Here is a 20623-nt window from a genome sequence, read left to right as displayed (position 1 = left end):
GCAGGAGGCCCAGGGGAAGGAGGCGTCCAGGCCGACTTCCTCGGTCTGGCTTGGGGCAGCTGCAGGCGGGGCAGAGCGCCCAGTGAGGACACATGGCCACAGCCCCTCCCGCAGCCTCGTGCCGTTCAGGCCGGTGGGTGCATCTCGGGCCAGGGAGGATGCGGGGCATGGGGCGGGCCCAAGGCCAAGGCTCCCACACGTCCAGTAAGTCAGGCCGGCCAGTGTGAGTAGGACCAGTGACCAAAGCTGGGGACCGAAGGCAACGCTGCCCTGAGCAAGTAGCCTTGGGCCGTGCTGGGCAGGAGGCGCTCGGCCAGCCTCAGCCCGGACCCGAGGCCGGGCCCCCAGCTCTCAGTGAGTGCCAGGAGAAGGGCGCACCACCAGACGAGGCCACAGAGGCTGCTGAGCAAGTTTATTCCAAACCTGTTAACAAGCGAACATAAAAGATAAAAAGGTGATCCATGTGAACCGTGAAACTGATGCCTCTCTTCCAAATGGGGCAGGCGGTCACTCCCCCGAAGGCAGGGGCCTGGCTAGTGCTGCCGAGACCGCGAGGGCCTTTTGTTCGATCTGGACATACCGGTCTCCCTCTCCTTTTCGGGGTCGAAGACTTCTGTACAGAAAAGCCAGAGGTACTGTGAGTGACGGGGCTGGTGGACGCCCCCAGCCACAAGCCTGTGCCAAGGACTCTGTCCCACGAACAGTTCACCCTCCAGGGAGGCAGGATGAGCCCCAGTCTGGGGATGTGCTTTCACCTCCCCTCCAGAGACAGCTGTGGGGGAGCACGTCTACTGTACCAGACCCTCGCATGTCTCGGGGTTTCTGCTGGGTTCCAGAGCACCTTGCTGGACCAATGCCAGCAAGCAGGCTGGCCTCCACGCACTGCAGAAGGTACTTCAGTACACAGGGCCCGGGCCCGCACACATGTGGAGCCCTTGCTGGGGTGCCCTGTCCACCCCCCGCCCTGGTGCCCCCTCAGGGCCAGGCACGAACACTCCGGCATACACACGGCCTTGCCATACACACAGCCCTGCTACAGGCCAGGAGGAAAGCGAGTGGCTGGGGGACACAGACCTGGCACCTCGTGGGGCCAGTAGTCGTTACAGTGGGGGCAGTGTGGCTCCGAGCTGGACTGGAAGTACTTGGCCACACAAGGTAAGTGCATCCTGATTCCACACGTTTGCAGCTTTGACCCTGAAATGAGAAGGTGATGGCTTGAGAGCCCGCTACACACCTCCATGTTCATAACCCTTCAGGAGACTGCAAGGAAGGCATCCCACTGGCTTGGTTATTTGTCTTCCAGGCCCCAAACTGATAATGAGAACAACTCTGAGTCTTCAGCGCAGTGGGTTTTAGTAAAGCAGCTGACGATTGAGTGCAAAGGGAAGAAGCTCAGGGCTCCAGAGGCCACAGCAGGGCAGAGTGGGTGGCGGCCAGGCTCTTGGAGCAGCGAGGTCGCCCCCAAGCCTGGACTCTGAACACGAGTGGGCCCTGAAGGGGCATGAAGACGACCACGGCTTTCAGAAGGCACTTCAGCAACATGGGGCAGAGCTTTAAACAGCTGTGTGCACGCTCTGTTCTAGAAATTCCACTCCTGGGATTCCAACCTAAGAAAAATAACCACCAGGTGCCCAAGGATGCATGTGCCAAGAGGCCCGGCCCAGTCCAAGTGATAACTGCAAAAAGAGAGAATGAAAAAGGAGGAAACACAGGGGCTTCCCTGGTGCTCCTGGGGTTCAGACTTCATCTTCCAGCACAGGGGGTGCGGGTGCGATCCCTAGTCAGGGACCTGATGTCCTACCTGCCTCACTGCTGAAAAACCAAACGATAGAAAAACAGAAGCAACGCTGTAACAAATTCAATAGAGGCCTTAAAAACAGTTCGCATCAAAAAAAATCTAAAGCAGAAAGACAAACACAGAATCCACCAGCACTGGTCCAGCTGCTCTGGTCTGAAGCTGTACAACGTACTCAGAGGCAAACAGACAACAGGAATCTGTGGATGAGACAGAAAGATGCTTGGCGCATTGCTGCCAAGATAATATGGGCCACACAGACTTCTGAGAGCCATTCTGAGGAAAAAAATAAAAAGCGCCTGGGACAGAACTGAAGGACCAGGGAGAAGCAGGCCTTCGTGCACTTGTTGTCAGACGTTTCTGAGGAGATGCCCGTCGTCAGAGGCCTGGGCCCTGAGTGAGTCTTGGAGAGTGTGCCCCGCCCGGCCCGGGGTACCTGGATAAGCAGGCTGCGGCAGATGTTGCAGACCTTCACGGCGTCGGGGTATGTCTCCCGGATGTACTGATCCATCTCCAGGATGGCCCGGCCGTGCAGGGTGAACTCCCCTTCCTTCTGCGGGGACGCAAGGCGGGGGCATCTTTTATGAACTGGCACACCCGGCCCGCTTCCCACCCAGGAGGTACCTCTGTTCCCACGGCCCAAGGCCAGGAAAGGGGCAGAGGTCCACACACCCCTCGCCCCGCAGGCATTCACACCGACCCCTTGTACAGTCTAAAGTGGGGAAAACTTAGAGACCTGAAAGAAAAGCGAGGCGAGGACCCCCGCCCCACATTTCCTTAGCACCTTCCTCGTGCCTTCACAGACGGGAATCCTGGAGCTGCCCCAGCACCCCCGGATGAGGACAGAGGCCGGGAAAGGGAGCCGCGACCCCATGGAGTGAACCCCACAGCCCTGAGCCAGGCCCCTGCTCCTTCCTCTCCCTCCCCCAGTGCCTCCCACCCCGACCCCAGGGAGCAGCACTGCAGTGCCTCCCAGCACCACTGCCTGGAGACTCTGCCTGGACCATCCAAGATCACTTCCGCCCACACCACTTCACAGACGATGCTGGAGGTGGTCCAGGGAGGCCCCAAACCAAGTGGTGTGGGGCGTGGTGAGGCCTCCTGGTTCCCATATACAGACAGTCCACACGCTGTGTAACCCCAAATCATGGGAAAGCCAGAAATATGGAAAAACTTGGCTGACCCTACGGCCAACTCACAACGAAGAGGCAGGATGAGGAAGACCTGACTGGAGACAAGTGTCACAGAAGCTCATGGACATTTATGCATCCAAGTCAACTAAGGAACTCGGATGGAACTTCTTGAGCACATGTTGTAGCCCTGGGGGAGGAAGGGCTGCCAGTGGGGTCCTGGGCAAAGGTGCACAGTAGGGCGGGGGGCAAGCCTTGCAGGGGCCGCCCCCAGAGCCTGCAGCGCCGGGTTGGCTCAGCGCCCCTGCGCTGCTTCTCTACCTAACGCCACACACGAGGGGCTGCTGCTCCCACCCCACACCCTATCCCCACGACTCCTGCCTCCATCCAGCGTGTGCGGTGCCACCCGGCCAGGGAAGTGCGTTCATCCTGGGCCTCCAGTGTCAGGCAAGTGACCACCCAGGAGGAGATGGGCACGGGCGCAGAGTTAGAGAGCCAGAATTCCGACCGTGGGGAACAGGGCAAGCAGGCAGGACAGAGCCCGAGGACTCCCGCAAGTGGAGGGAGGCCCAGCACGAGGCAGTGGTGCCCTGCACCGCAGAGTCGGGCCAGTCAGGAAGGGGACAGGAGCTCTGTGCCCCGTGGTGCTGGGCATGAGAGGGCGGGGCCCAGGGCCGTCCGGGGGCCTGTGGCCGCTACCTTCTCAAAAGCCCCAAGTCCACAACAAGGCTGTCTCCATGGCCACCACCCTGATCTACCCTCCCCCTGCTCGCCCCTCTGGGACCCTCTTTGGAGACCTGACCTCTGTGAGGCCCAGCCCGAGGCGCCGCCATTCTTGGGCTGAAGAACCGAACCCCTGTCTGCCCACCTCCAGGCTCCTCTTGTGCCCTTCCCCACAGCACCCGGCCCCTCTCAGCTCCCTGAGCCCACCCTGCCCGCTCGGGTGCAGGCCGCTCCCTCTACCCTGGACCGTCGTCCCCACCCCAATCAGCTGCCTCCTCCCCAGCCTGCAGCAGGGTGCCACTTCCTCCACTGAGGGCAGGTCCCCTGTGAGCGCTGCTTCCTCTCTGTCTGCAACTCTTACTTCAGCGAGAGTGGGGCTGACCTCCATCTCTCTCCCCAGACTGTGAGCCAGGCCTGGTTTTGCTCACCCTGTGTCCCTAGCACCTGACGTGTGGCCCAGCACTCGGCCGTGTCATGATAAACATCTAAGGGGAAGAGTATATAACAGCCCTCGCATCGATCCCAAGGAGGAATGCCAAGGCTGAAGTGAGCAAGTTCAAGTTCAGAGTCAGGTTTGAGTCACATTTACTAAACGCCTACTAGCTGCCTGGAAGTGCCCCGTGCTCATCACTCACGATGGCGCTCACTCCTCTGTCACTAGGAGGGGCGGACTGCCCTCGATCTCCAAGGAAGATCCAACCCCAAGTGACCTCCCAGGCCTGACAACCATCCTGAGCTGGGGCCCTGTGTTGGGGACTGGTCCCTAGGCCGTGCGGACGTGCAGCTGCCAGCAGATGCCCAGGTTCCGAGCATCCACACTTCTCTGAGGCAGCCTCTGTCTCAGAGCCTCGCCCACTGATCCCAACCACCGCCCCCCAGGGCCCCCAAGGGGCTGCACAGCTGCCTCAGCAGCTCCGTGCCAAGGCAGAGCCTTGCACAGGGCAGGGCTCTCCTGGGACTTGGCTGGGGGGAAGGGGTCCCATCATAATGAATACAGTGCTGCTGGGGGACAGGCTTCTGAGGAAAGCCCCATTTCTGAGAGGCCAAGAGTGAGACTCAAACATGGTCCCTCCGGTCAAGGTGCTGCTCCAGGAAGGCTGATCAGAGCACCAACCAGCACTCACCCCATAGCCCCTCAGCTGGTCCTTCAAAGTGACACAGAACACATGGCCATGACCGTGTTGATCAGCCTAGGGAGCACTCCACCCTCAGGACAAACACCGGCCAGCCAGCACGGTCCTCATCTTTCAGATGGGAAACGGGCTCAGAAGCGAGAAGCCACCTCCAGAGGGAACGGCCAGGCCAGAAGAGGACTCTGGGGTGTCTCACCACCATGCCCTCCCCTTCCCTGGCCTGTTTCTTCGTCCACGTGAGGCCCAAGGGATCAGTCAGCAAGGAGGGCTCCCTCAAGACTTGCGGGGCTCTGGAGGCCAGTACTCACAGAACCCCCAGGCCTCAGGAAGGCAGCACCAGCACCTCCAGTCCAGTTCCCCGAGGAGGAAGCAGAGAGGACAAGAGCTGGGGCCCGAGCCAAGTCCAGCAGACCCCCAGATGCGTTGTTTCCTCCAGTCGTCCCCGCTCTGGGCAGCAAAGCATCAGTCCTGATAAAGTCGGGCACCCAGCCCTGCATCGTAATGTGACAGCATCTAAGTGCGCTGGACCCACACGGCCAGCCGTGGGCCCAAAGCCGGGCACAGAGGCCGTACCAGGGCGCCAGAGGGTGAGGCCCAGGGAGACGACAGGTGTTCGTACCAACGTGGACTGTATGAGTGCCGGTACCTTCTAATCTATGAGGAGTTCTTGTATCATCTGGGGGGTACGTGTGAGATACATTCTGTTCTCTGGAACTTCAACTACCCGCTCGGCCACGTTCAGTAAGCAGCGCCTCCAGGAGTGACGAGGTACAAAGATGAGGTCCCAGTCCCTGCCCTTAGAAAGCTTGGCCCGAGGACAGAGTGCGGTCGGTTATGACCCGAGCTGTCCGAGAACATTCCGTATTGCCAAATCCACCCAAGAGAGGAAGAAAAACTGTGACGAAGCAATTGATGGGGGCCTGCAGTCACACTCGCTGGAGCCTGGACACGGCTCGGCCACTTGCCAGGTGGGGGACTTCACCCAGATCACGGAGCTGCAGTGGGTTCAGCTACAGAACAGAGCGAAGGGCTCCCCGCGGTCGCAGGGGCTGAGCACACGAGCACACGATGTGCAGACATGCCCAGAGGCGCTGACCCCACTAGCGGTTCCCACTACTCCTGCCCTCACCACTGTGGCCTCTCCAGACAGTTCCTCCTGTCCAGAAAGCACTGCAGGAACTAGATGTTTCTGGTCAGACTGCCAGGGCAGCCCACCCCGAGATCAACAACTCAGAGCACGGTTGCCACGACTCCAGAGCTGAGCTCTCCCCGGAAAGGAAGTGAGCATCGTGTCACCACAGCAGCGGCCTCCAGCCACAGGTCTGACCACCAAGTGAGGAAGTTGAGGGCCCCTCTGAGCAGTCCTGCCCAGACACAGCCCAGAGGGGCAGGAGCGGGGCGAGCAAGGCGGCACGGAGCCTGTCTGGCTCGGGTTTCTTGGAAACTGTGGTGCATTTGTGGAAAAAGAACTGAAACGTCTGACTGTTCCAGCCAAAAGAAATAGACACAGGGTGTCAAGAAACTCGAACCTTTCAAAGATTGCTACAGCTCCTCTCCAAAAGCTTGTCGACACGTCCTCTTGGCTCTTTGAGGGCCACCATCTAAGAGAAAGGATCCCAACAGCACTGGCCTTGGAGAACTTGACAGTGATAACCATGATGGGGACAGTGACTCCTGTGGGCGCCCAGCACCGGGGCGTGACTCCCACGCCCTCATCCCGCTCCTCACTCACCTGGAGGTGGAGCTATTCCTCCCCTCTCACAGCCGAGGCACACGGGGCACCTGCGGCGGAATCTGGCAGCAGCACCGTGCTCCTGCCGACCGCACTACACCGCCTGCTTGGGGCTCAGAGTCCAGGGCCCGCACAGCTGCCTGAGACCCTGGCTCTGCCACTTCCAGTTGGACCTTCCCACCCAGGTCACTTGAGTAAACAGGGTCCTCCTTGCAGGGTCACTGTGGGCTTCATGCAGACAGCAGGGGTTCCTGACCTCCAGGATCTAAAGCCTGACAATCTGAATGTGAAGCTGACGTAAAAATGCACAGTGGGCTTCCCCAGGGCCCAGACGGTAAAAAATCCACCTGCAGTGCCAGAGACCAGGGATCGATCCCTGGGTGCGGACGATCCCCTGGAGAAGGGAATGTAATGCAATGCAATGCGCTTGAATCATCCCAAAACCATCCCCCCTCCTCAGTCTGTGGAAAAGCTGACTTTCAGGAAATCAGTCCCTGGTGCCAAAGAGGTCGGGGACTGCTGAGATAAAGGGACCTGAACGGCCTCAGCTCAACGGACACCCATTAAATACGATACAATCTTGGAGGAAACAGTGTGATTCATGGTAAAAAGTGAGCCAAGCTGGAAAACCCACAGCGAGAAATACCTCAATCAGCCACTTGTTTTGTACGAACTTCTGCAGCACATGCTCAGCTTCCTTCTTCCTCATCTTCTTGCCTTTAAGCTGATCAACCAGGTTCAAAATATTTGTGGAAGACGCAAAGCCAGTGTCTGAGTCAATAATCAGCTCCAACTGGAAGAGACAGGAGCCATGTCCATCTATTAGACTGGGGAGAACAACTCTTAGGCCATAATGCCGATCCTGGCGGGATGCAGTGAGACTACTCATGTCACAGGCAGAACTGAGGGACTCTTCAGGAAAACAGCTTAACAATATGCATCAAAAGCCATAGATATGTTTTGACCCAAGTTGCTCCTGTAACAGCATTCCAAATGAAGGACCTTAATGCCCCCTGAATCAAGAAGGATCACTTCACCTCCCTGAAGATGGAGAAGGAACGAATGAATAAGGAAATGGGGCAGCACCCCTCCTACTCAGAGGTGGGCAGGCTGGAACCCGGAAGGGAAGGCACCAGGGTGGCCCAGCAAGAGAACACACCAGGGAGCCACAGAGCTGCTGTGGACTGGGGCTAGGAGAAGCTGGCTGGAAGGTGCCTTAAAACTTCTGCCCACAGCAGAGCAGAGGAACCGGGAAGATAGGCTGCTTGTGTGCACACACGTGCACACACACACACAGCTGTGTATTTACCATCTTAGAATCCGATTCTCAACCCTGGCTGCTAATCAGCCCCAGAGGCGGCTTAGGAAGGAATGATTCTAGGACTCAGACCTCAGAGACCTGGACTCACAGGCCTGGAGGGAGGCCAGAGCGCCCGCGTTACTTTCACCTCCTCAGTTACTGCGGGGCACCCAGGGCTGAGAACCACTGTCCTAACCAGGTGCTCACCCGGGTGAGTGGCAAGGCGGCCGAGTGAACGGCTCTTAAGCCGGGCATGCAGAGCAGCGCCCCTCCAATGACTGGGTAGATGGATCACTGGGCACCTTCTCAGAATTCAGGCTCGGATTCAGCAGTCTGGGTGGAGACTAGGGTTCAGCCTTTCCGGCAAGCTCCCCGGGGATGTTTTTGACCCTGGGACTCGAGCAGCAACACCCGCTCAGCTGCATCCCATACCCAGGAGGTCACTGCTATTCAACCAGTTGGAGTCAAACCCAGACCAGCTCTTCTTTCCCAGGCGGCCGTGGCAAGCTCCCCAGCAATCACCTGGCGGCTATGAATTCTGAGAGGGCCACTTGGTGACATGCCCCTGCAAAGGGCTTTCTCAGGCAGCAGGGGGACCCAGGAAGGTTGAAGTTTCCATTTCTAATGAAAGACGGACGTTTTCTGTAAGAAGCCTGGCTGATGGGCAATGGGAGTTGCTATACTTACAGCCTTTCTAAAGAGATCCAGCTCATTCTCTGCAAAATCTGATGCCATTTTAGAAACTGAAGTCGTTGCAAGATTCACCTAAAAAATAAGTTAGCGTGAGAGTCAGGCTGTGCTCTTCACTTGTCACAGTTAAGTCACCTGCAGGCTCTTCCTTCCTCCCCTCCCCCTCCCCACCTCACCAGTCCTGGAGCACTTTGTGTCCAGGCACTGTGGGCCACGGGGATAAATTTGGAACCAGTCTTACAAATTAAATCTTTAGCTCAATCAATATGTCTAATTTTCAGAGATTTCAGAACTCCCAAGGTTGTGTGACAGCTCCAAACTCAAATGAATTCGGGAAGCCTGTCTGCATGCTAGTGGGGCTTCAAATGCAGAAGGCACTGAGAACTCTGGCAGTAAACAATACTGATTCACCGACTTAACCCAACATTTCCACAGCCCTTTCTTCCACAGAACAGGGTTTGGGAAACCCTGGGCTAGAGCCCCGTTCTGTGTGGGCCTGGCTGGTAGAAGCGTGGTCTCTGAAGGCCTAAAGGAGTTCCCTACCCAAAGATGGGGGCTTGTATCTCACATCCTTTTCCCTAGCCAGGAGGGAAAAAAAAAAAAATGTGAACACAGCAGGAGGCCCCAACGAGGTCTCAATCCTTAGTGACCTCACGTTTCTTTCTTTCCAAAGTTTCTATGTCTTGTTCTAAACGAAAAGGCATTTTTATCCCTTTACCCCTAATATTCCATTCATCTAGGGTGACTTGCAGATGCCTGGCAACAACCAAAATAAAAGCTAAGGCATGCTGCCAGTCTCAGGGTAGAGGGGGCATTCCAGGTGGGGCAATAAAGCCAGCGCTGCATTGAGAGCCAGGCCCAGGTTCTATTACCCCCAACCTTGATGGCTGCAGAGGACACTACAGACCAGGGGGCCGGCAGCGAGCATGGAGAGACGAGACTGGGTCAGGGAGGTGGCCAGGCCCAGTGTCTTTCGCCCTCCACGCCCCTGGTGAGGCGGGTGCACCTTCATCTGCACCCCAGGAAGGAGGGCAGAGGCTGTCTCCACTGCAGTTCCCTAAATATCCACCAGGGGGCTCTGTCTGCTCTCACCAGCGCGTAAATAGGTCTCCCGTCATCTTCAGTGACACCTTTCTTTATCTCTATGTACAAGGACTCCAAGACACTGTTAATTGTGTTGATGAAGTCCTCCAACTTCTCTACGGTAGCATTACCTGGAAATAAAGAGGCGAAAGAAAAAAAGCGGAGGGTGCTGTATCAAAAGTGTAGCTTGTTTCAATCTGCCATCAACCTGCACACGAAGCAGCAAAGCCACACCTGGGCAAAGGCGCGGCCCTGCTGGGTACTCGAGTGCCGATGCCTGTGGCTTCTTCCTTCCTGGAGCATTCAAACAGACGGCGCTGTGAGGCGGAAAGCCTGCCGAGGTCTTCCTGTCTCGGCCGGCAGTCCCGGCCTCCTCACCCCCCCACCCCCACCCCCACCCCTAGTTCCCTGCTGCCCGGTCACCGTCCCCCCCAGGTGCCTCGGTGCCATGGGCATCACAACCAGACTCCCCGACAGAGCCTCCGTCCCTGCCCGCCTCACACAGGGATCACGTCCACCTCTGTCCTTCCTCCCTTCATTCAACACACAAGCACGGACTGAACACTGACACACAGGCCCTGTGTCATGCCCGGGGCTGCAACAGTGAAGAACAACCCCATGGTAGGAACAGCCGCTCACACAGAGCACCCATCCCGGGTAAGGCCCTGATCTGAGCATTGTTCACACAGTTATGAACCCATCCTGCCTGCAGAGGGGGGCACACTTGCCCAGGGTTCACTGGGAGCCCCTGACCTGAGTGCCAACCACCTCCTGCTGCCCCTGATGGCAGGAGGTGCTGCCCAGAGATGTACAAGGAAGCCAGCACCCTTCTCCAGGGCCATCAGCCCAGGACAGAGCCCGGGGAGCACTGCAGGGGCGGGGAGGATGGACAGCAGACTGGCTGAGGAAGGAGTGATGGCCGGGAGGGCTGCGGAGGCTGCGGAAGGTGGGAGCCAGATGGCCCAGGGCCCCGTGAGCCGGAGGGTACAGAGGTGTGTGCCCGTCCTCCGGGGGCCACGGGAGCCTTTCAGAGCTGGGAGCACAGGAGGGACATGGTCAGCCTTGTGTCCTGGACTCACCCTGCTGAACTGAGAGACATTTCTTTTGTTTTTGTTTTTTTTTTTGGTCTCATCTCACTGCATGTGGGATCTCAGTTCCCCAACCAGGGACCCCAACCAGGGATCAAACCTGTGCCCTTGGCAACAGAAGAGCAGGGATTTTAATCACTGGACCACCAGGGAAGTCCCTGTGAGACTTTTAAACCCAGAGCACGTATTACTGCTTTCACTTACTAAAATAACAAATTTCGAAAAATTTGTGCCTTAGAAAAATAATCACTCCAAGGGGAAAAAAAAAAAAAAAAAAGGGCAGAAAAACACACAACATAACATTTATGAATAAAGCAATAATAAAATCAACAAAACAAAATGCTGCAGGAAAAAAGGTTATCTACCACACTGATGACCAAGGCCACTGCTAGGAAGGGAACTAAGGTGAGCCGGGGGTCAGCCCAGGGCACTTGATATCTGTTTGGCTTCTTACAGAGAGAGGTATGTGTAAGCTCTTTGAATTGCTAAATACTATGAAAGTCTAGAAAAACAAAAGGTCACTCTGGTGGCAGTGGAGGTCATGGCCAATGTAAGGGCAACAGCCGTGTCACAGGCACAGCTGAGGAGACCAGGACAGAAATACTGATGCGCATCACAGCGGGGGTCTAACCTTCCTTGATTTAAGTTACTTAACTTAAAAAAAAAGTAACTGAAAGAAAAAATTCATATTAATAAACATGGTACATGGACGTGGCAAAAATTGTTCAGTAATGTGACGATGTGGCCACAGATGCTGTAAAACTGTGATCAGAGGAGTGAGACACGCTCACGTTTCCTGCCTCTGAGCCTCTGAGCAAGAGCCCTCCTTCTCACTAGTACGAAAGCCAACTTGCAGGACACTATTTTCCAAAAGCTGCTCTGGTGCTCCCCTCCTCTCCCACGCCACGCAGAGCACCTCCACCGTGGACTCCTCGACCCAGAAAAATTCGGCCATGGAGAGGGGAGGCCCAGGCACCAAGACCCCCCTTCTGCTGATGGACAGGAGCTACCCCATCTACCCCAAGTGACACACAGCGGCAAGTCCCACCTCCTTTGAAAGTGAGAATTCAGTTTTTCCACTGAAAAGGCCTCTCCTGGGTGCCATTCAGAAAAATGTACTCGGGGGGCGGATCAAAAGCCTTCTGCTGCCTCGGACTTTCCAGAAAGCCCATCTGCAGAGATGAGCTAATAGCCGCCCTGTGCTTCCCTTCGCCCACCACCTCTGGTTCATTGTCCAGCCTTGCTTTTCAGAAACATGAATGTTTTCAAAATATTTTCATCTAAGGAAAAAAAAAACCCACTTCCTATCGCTGTCCTTGCAGCAGCCCACCCCCTGCTCAGGGGCTCCTGTCTGCTCCACTCACCCCGCCCTCCGTGAGTGTGAGCGTCCGTCAGGGCTCAGCCACAGTCCTCACCTCGGCTGACCTGCACGTGGTTCCCACAGACACGCGGTACCACGTCATCACCTGGGAATAAGCTTTCCTCCTGTTCAGCAGCACCCCCTCCCCAACTGGATTTCTTGGGGGCAACCAAGGCAGCAGGAGGGCCAGCCCAGGCCCGCCCCACCCCTCTGGGGCCCCCGAGGCCCGCCTCTCCCTTCCTCTGATCCCTGAAGGCCACCTGGTGCCCCACGGCCTCACACATACCTAGGAAACTTCCCTCCACCCTCTCTCCTCCACCGCCCCAGCTCCAACCAGCCAAGCTCCGCCCCTCAGGCTCCCAGACGCCCCCTCGCTGCCCTGCCCACTAGACAAGGGTCCTGGGCTCTGCCTTGTCCCCCCAGAGTCCTCAGGCACATCCTCCCCTCTCACACTTTGTTCCAGGCACCAGAGCTGGCTGTCCTACTCCTGGAGTTTTTCTGCCATATGCGTGACTTTGGGGGGAGAAGAGACCCCACAACCAGAGAACCGGAGGGCAGGAAGCTGGGCAGGGTCGGGGGTCAGGTCCCAGGTCAGCCAACAGTGGGCCCAGGGCCCATGTGCAGCCTATCAGACAGCCTCTCAGTCTGAGTGAGCGACCCAGGGCAGGCTGGGGGTGGCTCCAGCGCAGCCGCTGCAGAGGGAGAGGGGCTGTGACCGTGAGGTGCTGCTGCGCTTTCCGTGCCTTCAAAGCAGCTACTTTTCACTGCTCTGCCCCCTCTCCCTGGAGCCCATAGTAGAGAAGCTACAGCTGGCAAGTCTGGGCTACACGAGTGTCTAATGATCCATTTGGCCCCAGTATCCCATGAGTCCAGGGTCATGATACCGGGCATGAGACACCGAGTGTATCACGTGATTCTGAAGCAACTATTTCTAGTCTTGGTTCTACCACTTCCAGGGACTTTAGCAAACTAACAAATAACATGGCTCTTCCCTTCAGATTCCAAATCAACTAAGGAAAAACGACAGGCTTTAGGTATCAGTGTATCCGGTTTCTGTGGGTAGCTCTGGGTCAGAGGCTGGGTGCCTCCACACTAATGACCATGCTCGGCACCATGGCTGGACCAAGCAAGGGTCTGTAGATCCTCGGCGCCCCTGTGCTGTCTCTCCCTGTATGCACAGCATGCGTACCCATGCCTTTCTTGTGGGCTGTGGTGAAGTTCTACTGCTGGGTTGAGAACAACGGGCCTGTAAATGCAGGGCTCGTTTCATCACTGCAAGAACACTAACTCCATAAGGTGAGTTGCTATCATCAGCTTTACATACCAGAGTTAAAGCACTTGCCCCGAGCTCCTCCAAGCGGAAATGAAGCCCAGGTCAAGCATGGACTTGAAGAAGAGCCCTCGGGGCCTCTGGGGAGCAGAGCAAGTGTCCCCTGGGAACATTCCCTGCCCCAGACCCCACCAAAGTCACATCTAATTCCTCTAGAACTTGCCCTTAGAGTCACAAAGAGAGATGCAGCCAACACAGAAAGAGAGTGAGTGTGCAGGCAGGGCCTGGGAAGGACGTCAGAGGGCCATGCCCAAAGGATATGCGCGGAGCTGGGCCCGGCCAACATCTCATCCATCAGCCAAGAGAGGAGGTCCAGCCCTGACCATTCGGCCAGATCACAGCTACGGGAAGAACTGAACTAGAGGACTCAAAAGAGAACAGAACTGCTCTTTCTGTAGCAGGAAGTGCCCCCCCGTAGGGGCAATTAAAAAACGGGACTCAGGGCAATGGACAGGCTGGGGCAGCAGAGAACCAACGAGACGCTTCTCTGAGGAGTTGTGGCTGGTTAAGTTGCTTCTGAGAGACTTTTTTCTGGCCATCACTGTATACATTATCTCTTTTTCTTTAAAAACAAATTTTAATTTAACCAGCGGACTTCTTATTCATCAGTCTCTGCTCCCCAGAAACCTATGAGAACCCAGGGTTCACTGCATGCTTGGGCAGCAGGAAGTCTGCTGCCCTAACTTCTGAGCAACAAATAGTTTTGTTCCAAACTAGGCACCACGGATAGGACATTTTTAGGCAGAGGAAATACTATTTTAGGCAGAGGAAATAACAGCAAAAAATAAGACCCCAGGGGACTGAACCACGCATGGGCCAACTTGCCCCATCAGAACCCTCTCATCTGGTGGGGTGAGCTGGGTGGTTCTCCTGAGTGCCGCACTGAAGACAGGGCAGCCCAGACCCAGGCCAGACACGGGCACTGGGGCACAGCGGGCCAGGGAGCAGACCCCAGGGCTGGGCAAGGCCAGCAGGCAGGCACACTGGGCCGCAGAGATATGCGAGAGGTCACGTCCCAGCCTGGGGCTTTCGTATTAACTGCCTGGGGAAGATGGTCCTCTTGACCAACAGTGCAATAGGCGAGTTGGAAGACGGGAGCTGACAATGGCACTTCCGTGGTGAGCAGTGAACAGTGCTGGGAAGAGCAGGCATGAAAGGAGGACAGCCCACAGACTAGGCAAGAGTTCTCTCCATCCATAAGCACCTGCGACAGTTTCGTTCCCTCAGGATCTCATCAAAGGCCCCACAAACAACTGCCAAGGGGATACAGTAGAGTCTGTTTTCCAAAAGAGAACACCAAGGGTCAGAGAGGTTAAGGACTTAACCAAAATCACAGGGCAGGTGACAAAGTCTGGACCAGAAATCAAACATGTGGCCTTCAGCCTGGCACAGCAACCAAAGAACTTGAGCATTCATTTTTTAAAAAAAGGAAACAATTCTTACTCAAATACAATGAGGTCTGAGAACTACGTCAAAATGATACGAGGGACCGGTTAGAAGCACAGATAAAATAAGATTAGTCATGAGTTGTTTTAACCGGGTGACGAGTACATGAAGCTGCATTGTATTATTCTCTCTCCTTATCTCTCTTTTTCCATAATAAAAGGTTAAAAAAATATTTCAACACTCAACAATACATCCTAGTGCCATTAACCCTCAGGAGTCTGAAACAAAAAAGGGAAAAATGACAGTGTCCTGTGACAACAGAGATTAGCTCAGGGCTCTGATGGTGCAGAGTGACCAGGCTTTTAATAATGGGCTCTTTTAAAAAATCTATTGGTGAGAGATGTGTCTCCAGGTATAGACATTTCCCCCCACCAAAATCAAGAGGTTATTTCGGCTAGGAAGTCTACTCTTGGGCCTTACTTCAAATGACAGGGCATAAAACTTACTTTATAGCCCTCGGCATAGTTCCAGCATCTCGGCCACATGCATTAAGTGCCCTAAAACCCATGATAACATTGCTGGAGTGGCGACAGGGACAGACGCCAACTGTCCATATAAGTGCAGGAAGCCTACTCGTCAGCCATTCCCCTGGCCGAGGCCTATTTGTCAGTACTTCTGGCAACGGAGCAACAGGACTCCCATCATGATGGTACTGAGGTGGGGCAAAGTCCAAATCACACTGTGAGTCACCCCAGAAAACCCAACCACTTTCAGCAGAACTTCACTGCTGATGCTGTTCACGTGCCTCTCATTTTCATCTCGCCCTCTGAAAACAAGCGGTCCACCCATCACTGAGATGCGTGGCAGCCCCCACCCGCAACCATCCAAGCAGTCGAGGAGCTGATGAAGGCTCTGCAGGGCGGGGCTGCCACCCTGCTGGACCGAGCAGCTCAGCTTCGTCCCTGAGCTTCTCCCTCAAGCTCATCTGAGCAGAGCTGTGGAGACTGACAAGCCAGATGTCCATGGAGGCCGGGCGGGAAGCACAGATGTGGCTAGCAGCGGGCACAGAGGATGAAGTGGACAGCGAGCGTCCCGTCGAAAGAGGCAGGGCTCTTCTGCACCAGGCATGTGCCCAATTTTTAGATTTTTATTAGAAAAATTGTTTTTTCTCATGTGAGAAAAGTTTAAAAAAAAAAAAAGTTTTTAAAAATTAGAAATACTATAGGGTAAAAACTACACTTGCAAACTAGACCCCAATGACAGCACCAGTTTTCAAAATGTGGTTTGGGCTGGAACCCTGCCATAAAGACACAGGGAGACTACAGAGGCCACAGTGTCCCAGGTCCACCAGAGAAGCAACTGTGGAAACAACTCAAAGGAACAACTGTGTCACACACATTCATCTGACAGACTGATGTACAAACCGACAATAACCATGTATAAAAACAGGGCTCTTATCCACAGTCGGCACCAACCAGCCCAGGAAACCAACCTATCACCTATAGGAAGCCAACAGTAAGCTCTGTAGAATGACCAAGTCTTGATTAATAACTGACAGCTTCCCTGATTTTTGTCTTAGGCCCAACCAGAGAAAGTCAAGAATGCTCCCCCAAACCCATCACAGGCTGTCCTGCCTCTAGTTAGCCTGCCTCCAGCTTCCAGAGCCGCAGCCTCCAATCGGGATACCGCCGAGGCCTTCCCTCTCCCCTACCATGGAGCTTCCCCACTCCTCAGCCTGCCATCAGGTCTCCAAAACACAAGTGCCTTGAGAGAGCAAGCTCTAAGTAAACAGCTCTCGCCTGTCCTCATCTGGGTGGTCTTTGCTTAATACCCACACCTCATACACGTGGGAATTGGCTCAGCGGCCCATTCCCAGCAGGGCTTAGGAAGGGGCTGAAAGGCATGCAAGGCTGCAGTGCTGTCAGAAGAGGACTGACCACTTCCATTCTGCTCACTGCAGCCCTCCTCTGAGTCCCCACCACCTAGCCCGTCCTCCACGTGCAACCGGGGTGAGACCAGATCCTGGCACCACCACCACCCACCTGGAAGCCACCCGTGGCTCCCACCACTCCCGGCCACACTCGTGTGTGCCTGCTCGCTCTACACTCAGTTGTGCTAGCCTTCCCCTGGCACTCACACCCCTTCGGCACCTGCACTCGTCATCTCCTTCTCCGAGGAAACGATGACCACACTTTCTAGATTTTCTAAGAAAACCCCAGTATCAGAAAATCAGCTTATAGAGGGCTTCTCTGGTGGCTCAGTGGTAAAGAATCTGCCTGCCAATGTAGGAGACACGAGTTCCATCCCTAGTCCAAGAAGATCCCACATGCCACAGACTAGCTAAGCCCATGCACCGCCACTACTGAACCTGTGCTCTAGAGCCCAGGAACCGAAAACTACTAAGCCCACGTGCCACCACCACTGAAGGCCGAGTGCCCTAGAGTCCATGCTCTGTAACGAGAGAGACTAACGCAATGAGAAGCCTGTGCACGGCAACCAAGAGCAGCCCCGCCCGCCACAACTAGCGAAAGCCCGCGCAGCAGTGAAGACCCAGTGCAGCCAAAAATAAATAATTTTAGGGAAAAAAAGAAAGAGACTGAGCTTACGAATTCCTATCGCAATTCCCACTGCACTGAGGACCAACGTCACAGACCTTCTGGGGCTCACTTCCCCACCCCCAGCCCCGGGATCTGAGAGTGGACACTATGGGGAGGGACGAGCAGGAAGGAAGGGGCCGCAAGGAGCAGGAAGTACGCTAAGCCACGCACGTCACCTAAGCTCCCTGTGTGACCCTCACAACTTTTCCATGAAGTAAATCAGATTTCCTTTACAAAACAGAAAGCAAAGACAGAAAGTGAAAAAAAACAAAAAACCAAAAAACTTTTCCAAGTCCCTGATTTGAACTCACATCTTCAAGAAATGGCTTCCTTGTTCCTGCCAGTGGTGTGTGTGGTGCTCCTGCTGAACTCACTGCCAGTCCTCCCACACACCCACAAGTCCGCCCCTCCTGGGGGGACGCAGTGCGAAACACATTCGGACCTAATGAGGCCCATGCTTGGGAGAGCGTGGAGCACACCGAGGTCCCAGCTCAGCAGATCCACGCTGGCCTGGGAGGGACCGTGCCCACCCCGCCACAACCTCACCCCGCGGACTTGGACGCAGTGAGTCTTTCAAGAGCCAGAGATGGGAAAGCCACAGCATTCGTTCCCTCCTGGCTGCAGAACTTCCAGAACCCAAAAGCTCCAGCCTGAGCACATATCACAGCTGCCTGCTGTGAAATTCCATATGTTTGAAAATTCATCAAGTCCTGTTGGAGATGTTACTCTTCATGCTAATTTTATGCCACTTTTCAGTTATGGGCACACGCGTAATCCCCCCTGATTAACTGGAAAGGCAAGCGGGCTGACAGCAGTAAGGTTATTATCACAGTGAAAGGAGAGGAATGTGCAATGAGATCGTTAAAAGTAGGAGGAAAACTTATCTGGAGCCAGCATCTGATCATCACTGAGTCCTCTGTGGAAAGAGAAGGTGAGTTTAAACGTGACTGCGGACACAGGATGGAATACTAAGCGGAAAGGTGGGCAGCAGCACTGCCTCGCCACTAACACAGGCCACGCACCATGAGCCGGAGCCCTGAGCGCAGAAATGGCCGTGTAAACCCACACGAGAAAAACAAAGCGAGGAGGAGAGGTCTGACAAACAGAAAATATCCATCACTCCCACGTTCCTCTGACAAGTGTCCCCTAACCTATTTTTGGTACATGCACTTCAGTTCACTAGTTTTTTGCCTGAACATCCTATTGCTTATTCTACTCACTGAAATAATGTGTCAATTTTTCAATCTAAGATTTTAGACATTCTACCTAATTTGTCCTTCCAACAAACTGTATATGACAACGAAATGTAACACGTGACGCTGGGGTGGCTCCTTTGCTAAAAAAGACATGATTGGGACAACGGGAGAAACTCCAACGGGATCTGTGGACCAGATGATAGTGATGCATCAATGTTAATGTTTGGGTTTTAATGGTCGTCCTGTGGTTACGTAGGAGAATGTCTTTGCTAGAAGGAAACACCCCAAGAATGTAGGGGTAACAGAATTTCAAACTGGTAACCTACTCTCAGATGATTCAGGGTAGGGGAAGTTCTTACAACTCTCCTGTGAGTTTGGAACTACTTCAAAATAAAAAATAAATTTAAAAAGCAAGGCTAGGAGCTTCAATCCAGGCAGGCCCTCAGTGAATCTGGCGCTAATGTGGAAGGCAGCACGGGGCAGTGGAGGGGGGAGCCCAGAGCCACTGTGTGAGAAGGGGCCGCACAGCAATCCACACTCCAGGGATTTCTACTTCCTGCTCTTAAGACAAGGAGGCTGCACCCAATGATTTCCTAAAACTCAACACGTTCAACCACACAAAACCAGAAAGACCAGCCCCCAGAGTTTAACAAGGCAAGTAACTTTGAGAGACTTGTTGCCATGAAACTGTGGACCGTGGTGACATTTTGCTTCTGCCCTTAAAGCCACACATTCCAACCAAGAGTCAGGTTCAGATTTGGGGCCCCTTCAATCCCCCAAGGTGGGCAACACCATTCCCTGACATCATCAGGAGGAAATACCTACTTCCCAAGGGCTCCTGGGCCTCTTACAAAGGCTTCAAAATTCAGGTTTCCATGCTTGCTTTGTTTTTAGGAAACTGAACGCCAACTGTCTTTGGAGTCATTTTGAGGAGGGGGCCTCCTCACTTCGAGGAGGGGGCCTCTCCAGGTAAGCAGAAAGAATACTTCTCCTGAATGCTGCATCTATGTTCATTGAGTCCCACATTGATGACACAGGGCCTTATGAGACCAAGAGAATGAGCTACATTTTGGAAACCTGTTGACTTCCCTACACGGCACTGACAGGCCACAGAACACATGCGGCATGTTCCATTCATAAAGCTCTGGGGTTGAGTGACTTGATCAAGGTTACACAGCTACCAAGTAGCAAAGCTGGTTTAAATGCAGATTTTTTTTAAACAGCTTTGTTCAGATACAATTCACCTACAAGTTTAAAGGGCACAATTTAATAAGACCCTTGAAACCACCATGACAATCAAGATACTAAGCATATCCGTCACCACTTACAAGTCTCCTCATGTCTATGTGTCATCCCTCTCCCACCCCTCACTACCCTCCCCCGCGCCATATCCCCAGGAGACCGCTGAACTCCTTTCTCTCACTACAGCTAAGTATGAGCTGTCCAGAACTGTGTATATATGGATTCGTACAGTATATACTCCCCTTTGCTTGGCTTCCCCACTGGGCATGACCATGTTGAGATTCATTGATAACGTAGCACATAGCAATGGTTCGTTCCTTTTTAATGCTAAGTAGAACCCACCATCAGATGGATAACACCACAGTCCATGTATCAGTTCACCTGTCGATGGGACAATTAGGTTTTTTTTTTTTTCCATTTTGGGGCCATTACAAGTAAACCTACTCTGAAGACTTAGGCGTGAGCCTTTGTGTGGACACATATCTTCATTTCTTGAGCCTAAAAACAAATACATGAGAGAGAAATAGCTGTTGTGAAACTGCCGCCCTGTTTTTCAAGATGGCTATAGCATCTTATACCCAACAGGAGGTGAGTGCTCCAGTTCTTCCGCTGTCTCGCCAACACATGATACACAGTCTTTTAAACCACATCTATTCTGACAGGCATTTAGTGGTCTCTCACTGTGGTTTTAGTTTGCATTTCCCTAAGGTCTAATGAAAGGATAAGCATCTTTTCGTGTGCTTGTCTGCCATCCACAGAACTTCTTTGGTGAAGTGTCTGTTCAAGTCTTTTGTCCCTTTTTCAATTGGGTTGTATTTTTCTAAGTGTTGAGTTTTGA

The 20623-nt window shown here is 54.2% G+C and overlaps 1 protein-coding gene across 1 annotated transcript in view; it reads right to left on the bottom strand.

Moving 5' to 3' along the window:
• Positions 1-397: 397 nt before the first annotated feature.
• Positions 398-20623, bottom strand: part of NSMCE1 (NSE1 homolog, SMC5-SMC6 complex component) — a 35505-nt gene continuing 15279 nt past the window's right edge. The window contains 7 exon segments of the mRNA XM_070363105.1: positions 398-613; positions 1075-1182; positions 1185-1194; positions 2232-2348; positions 7160-7306; positions 8501-8578; positions 9596-9717. Of these exon segments, the coding sequence (XP_070219206.1) occupies positions 534-613; positions 1075-1182; positions 1185-1194; positions 2232-2348; positions 7160-7306; positions 8501-8578; positions 9596-9717 (662 nt within the window). The 3' untranslated portion in view covers positions 398-533.

The sequence above is a fragment of the Bos mutus genome, chromosome 25 (assembly GCF_027580195.1).
Source record: "Bos mutus isolate GX-2022 chromosome 25, NWIPB_WYAK_1.1, whole genome shotgun sequence".
Lineage (NCBI taxonomy): Eukaryota > Metazoa > Chordata > Mammalia > Artiodactyla > Bovidae > Bos > Bos mutus.
This window is presented reverse-complemented; position numbering and strand designations above follow the sequence as displayed.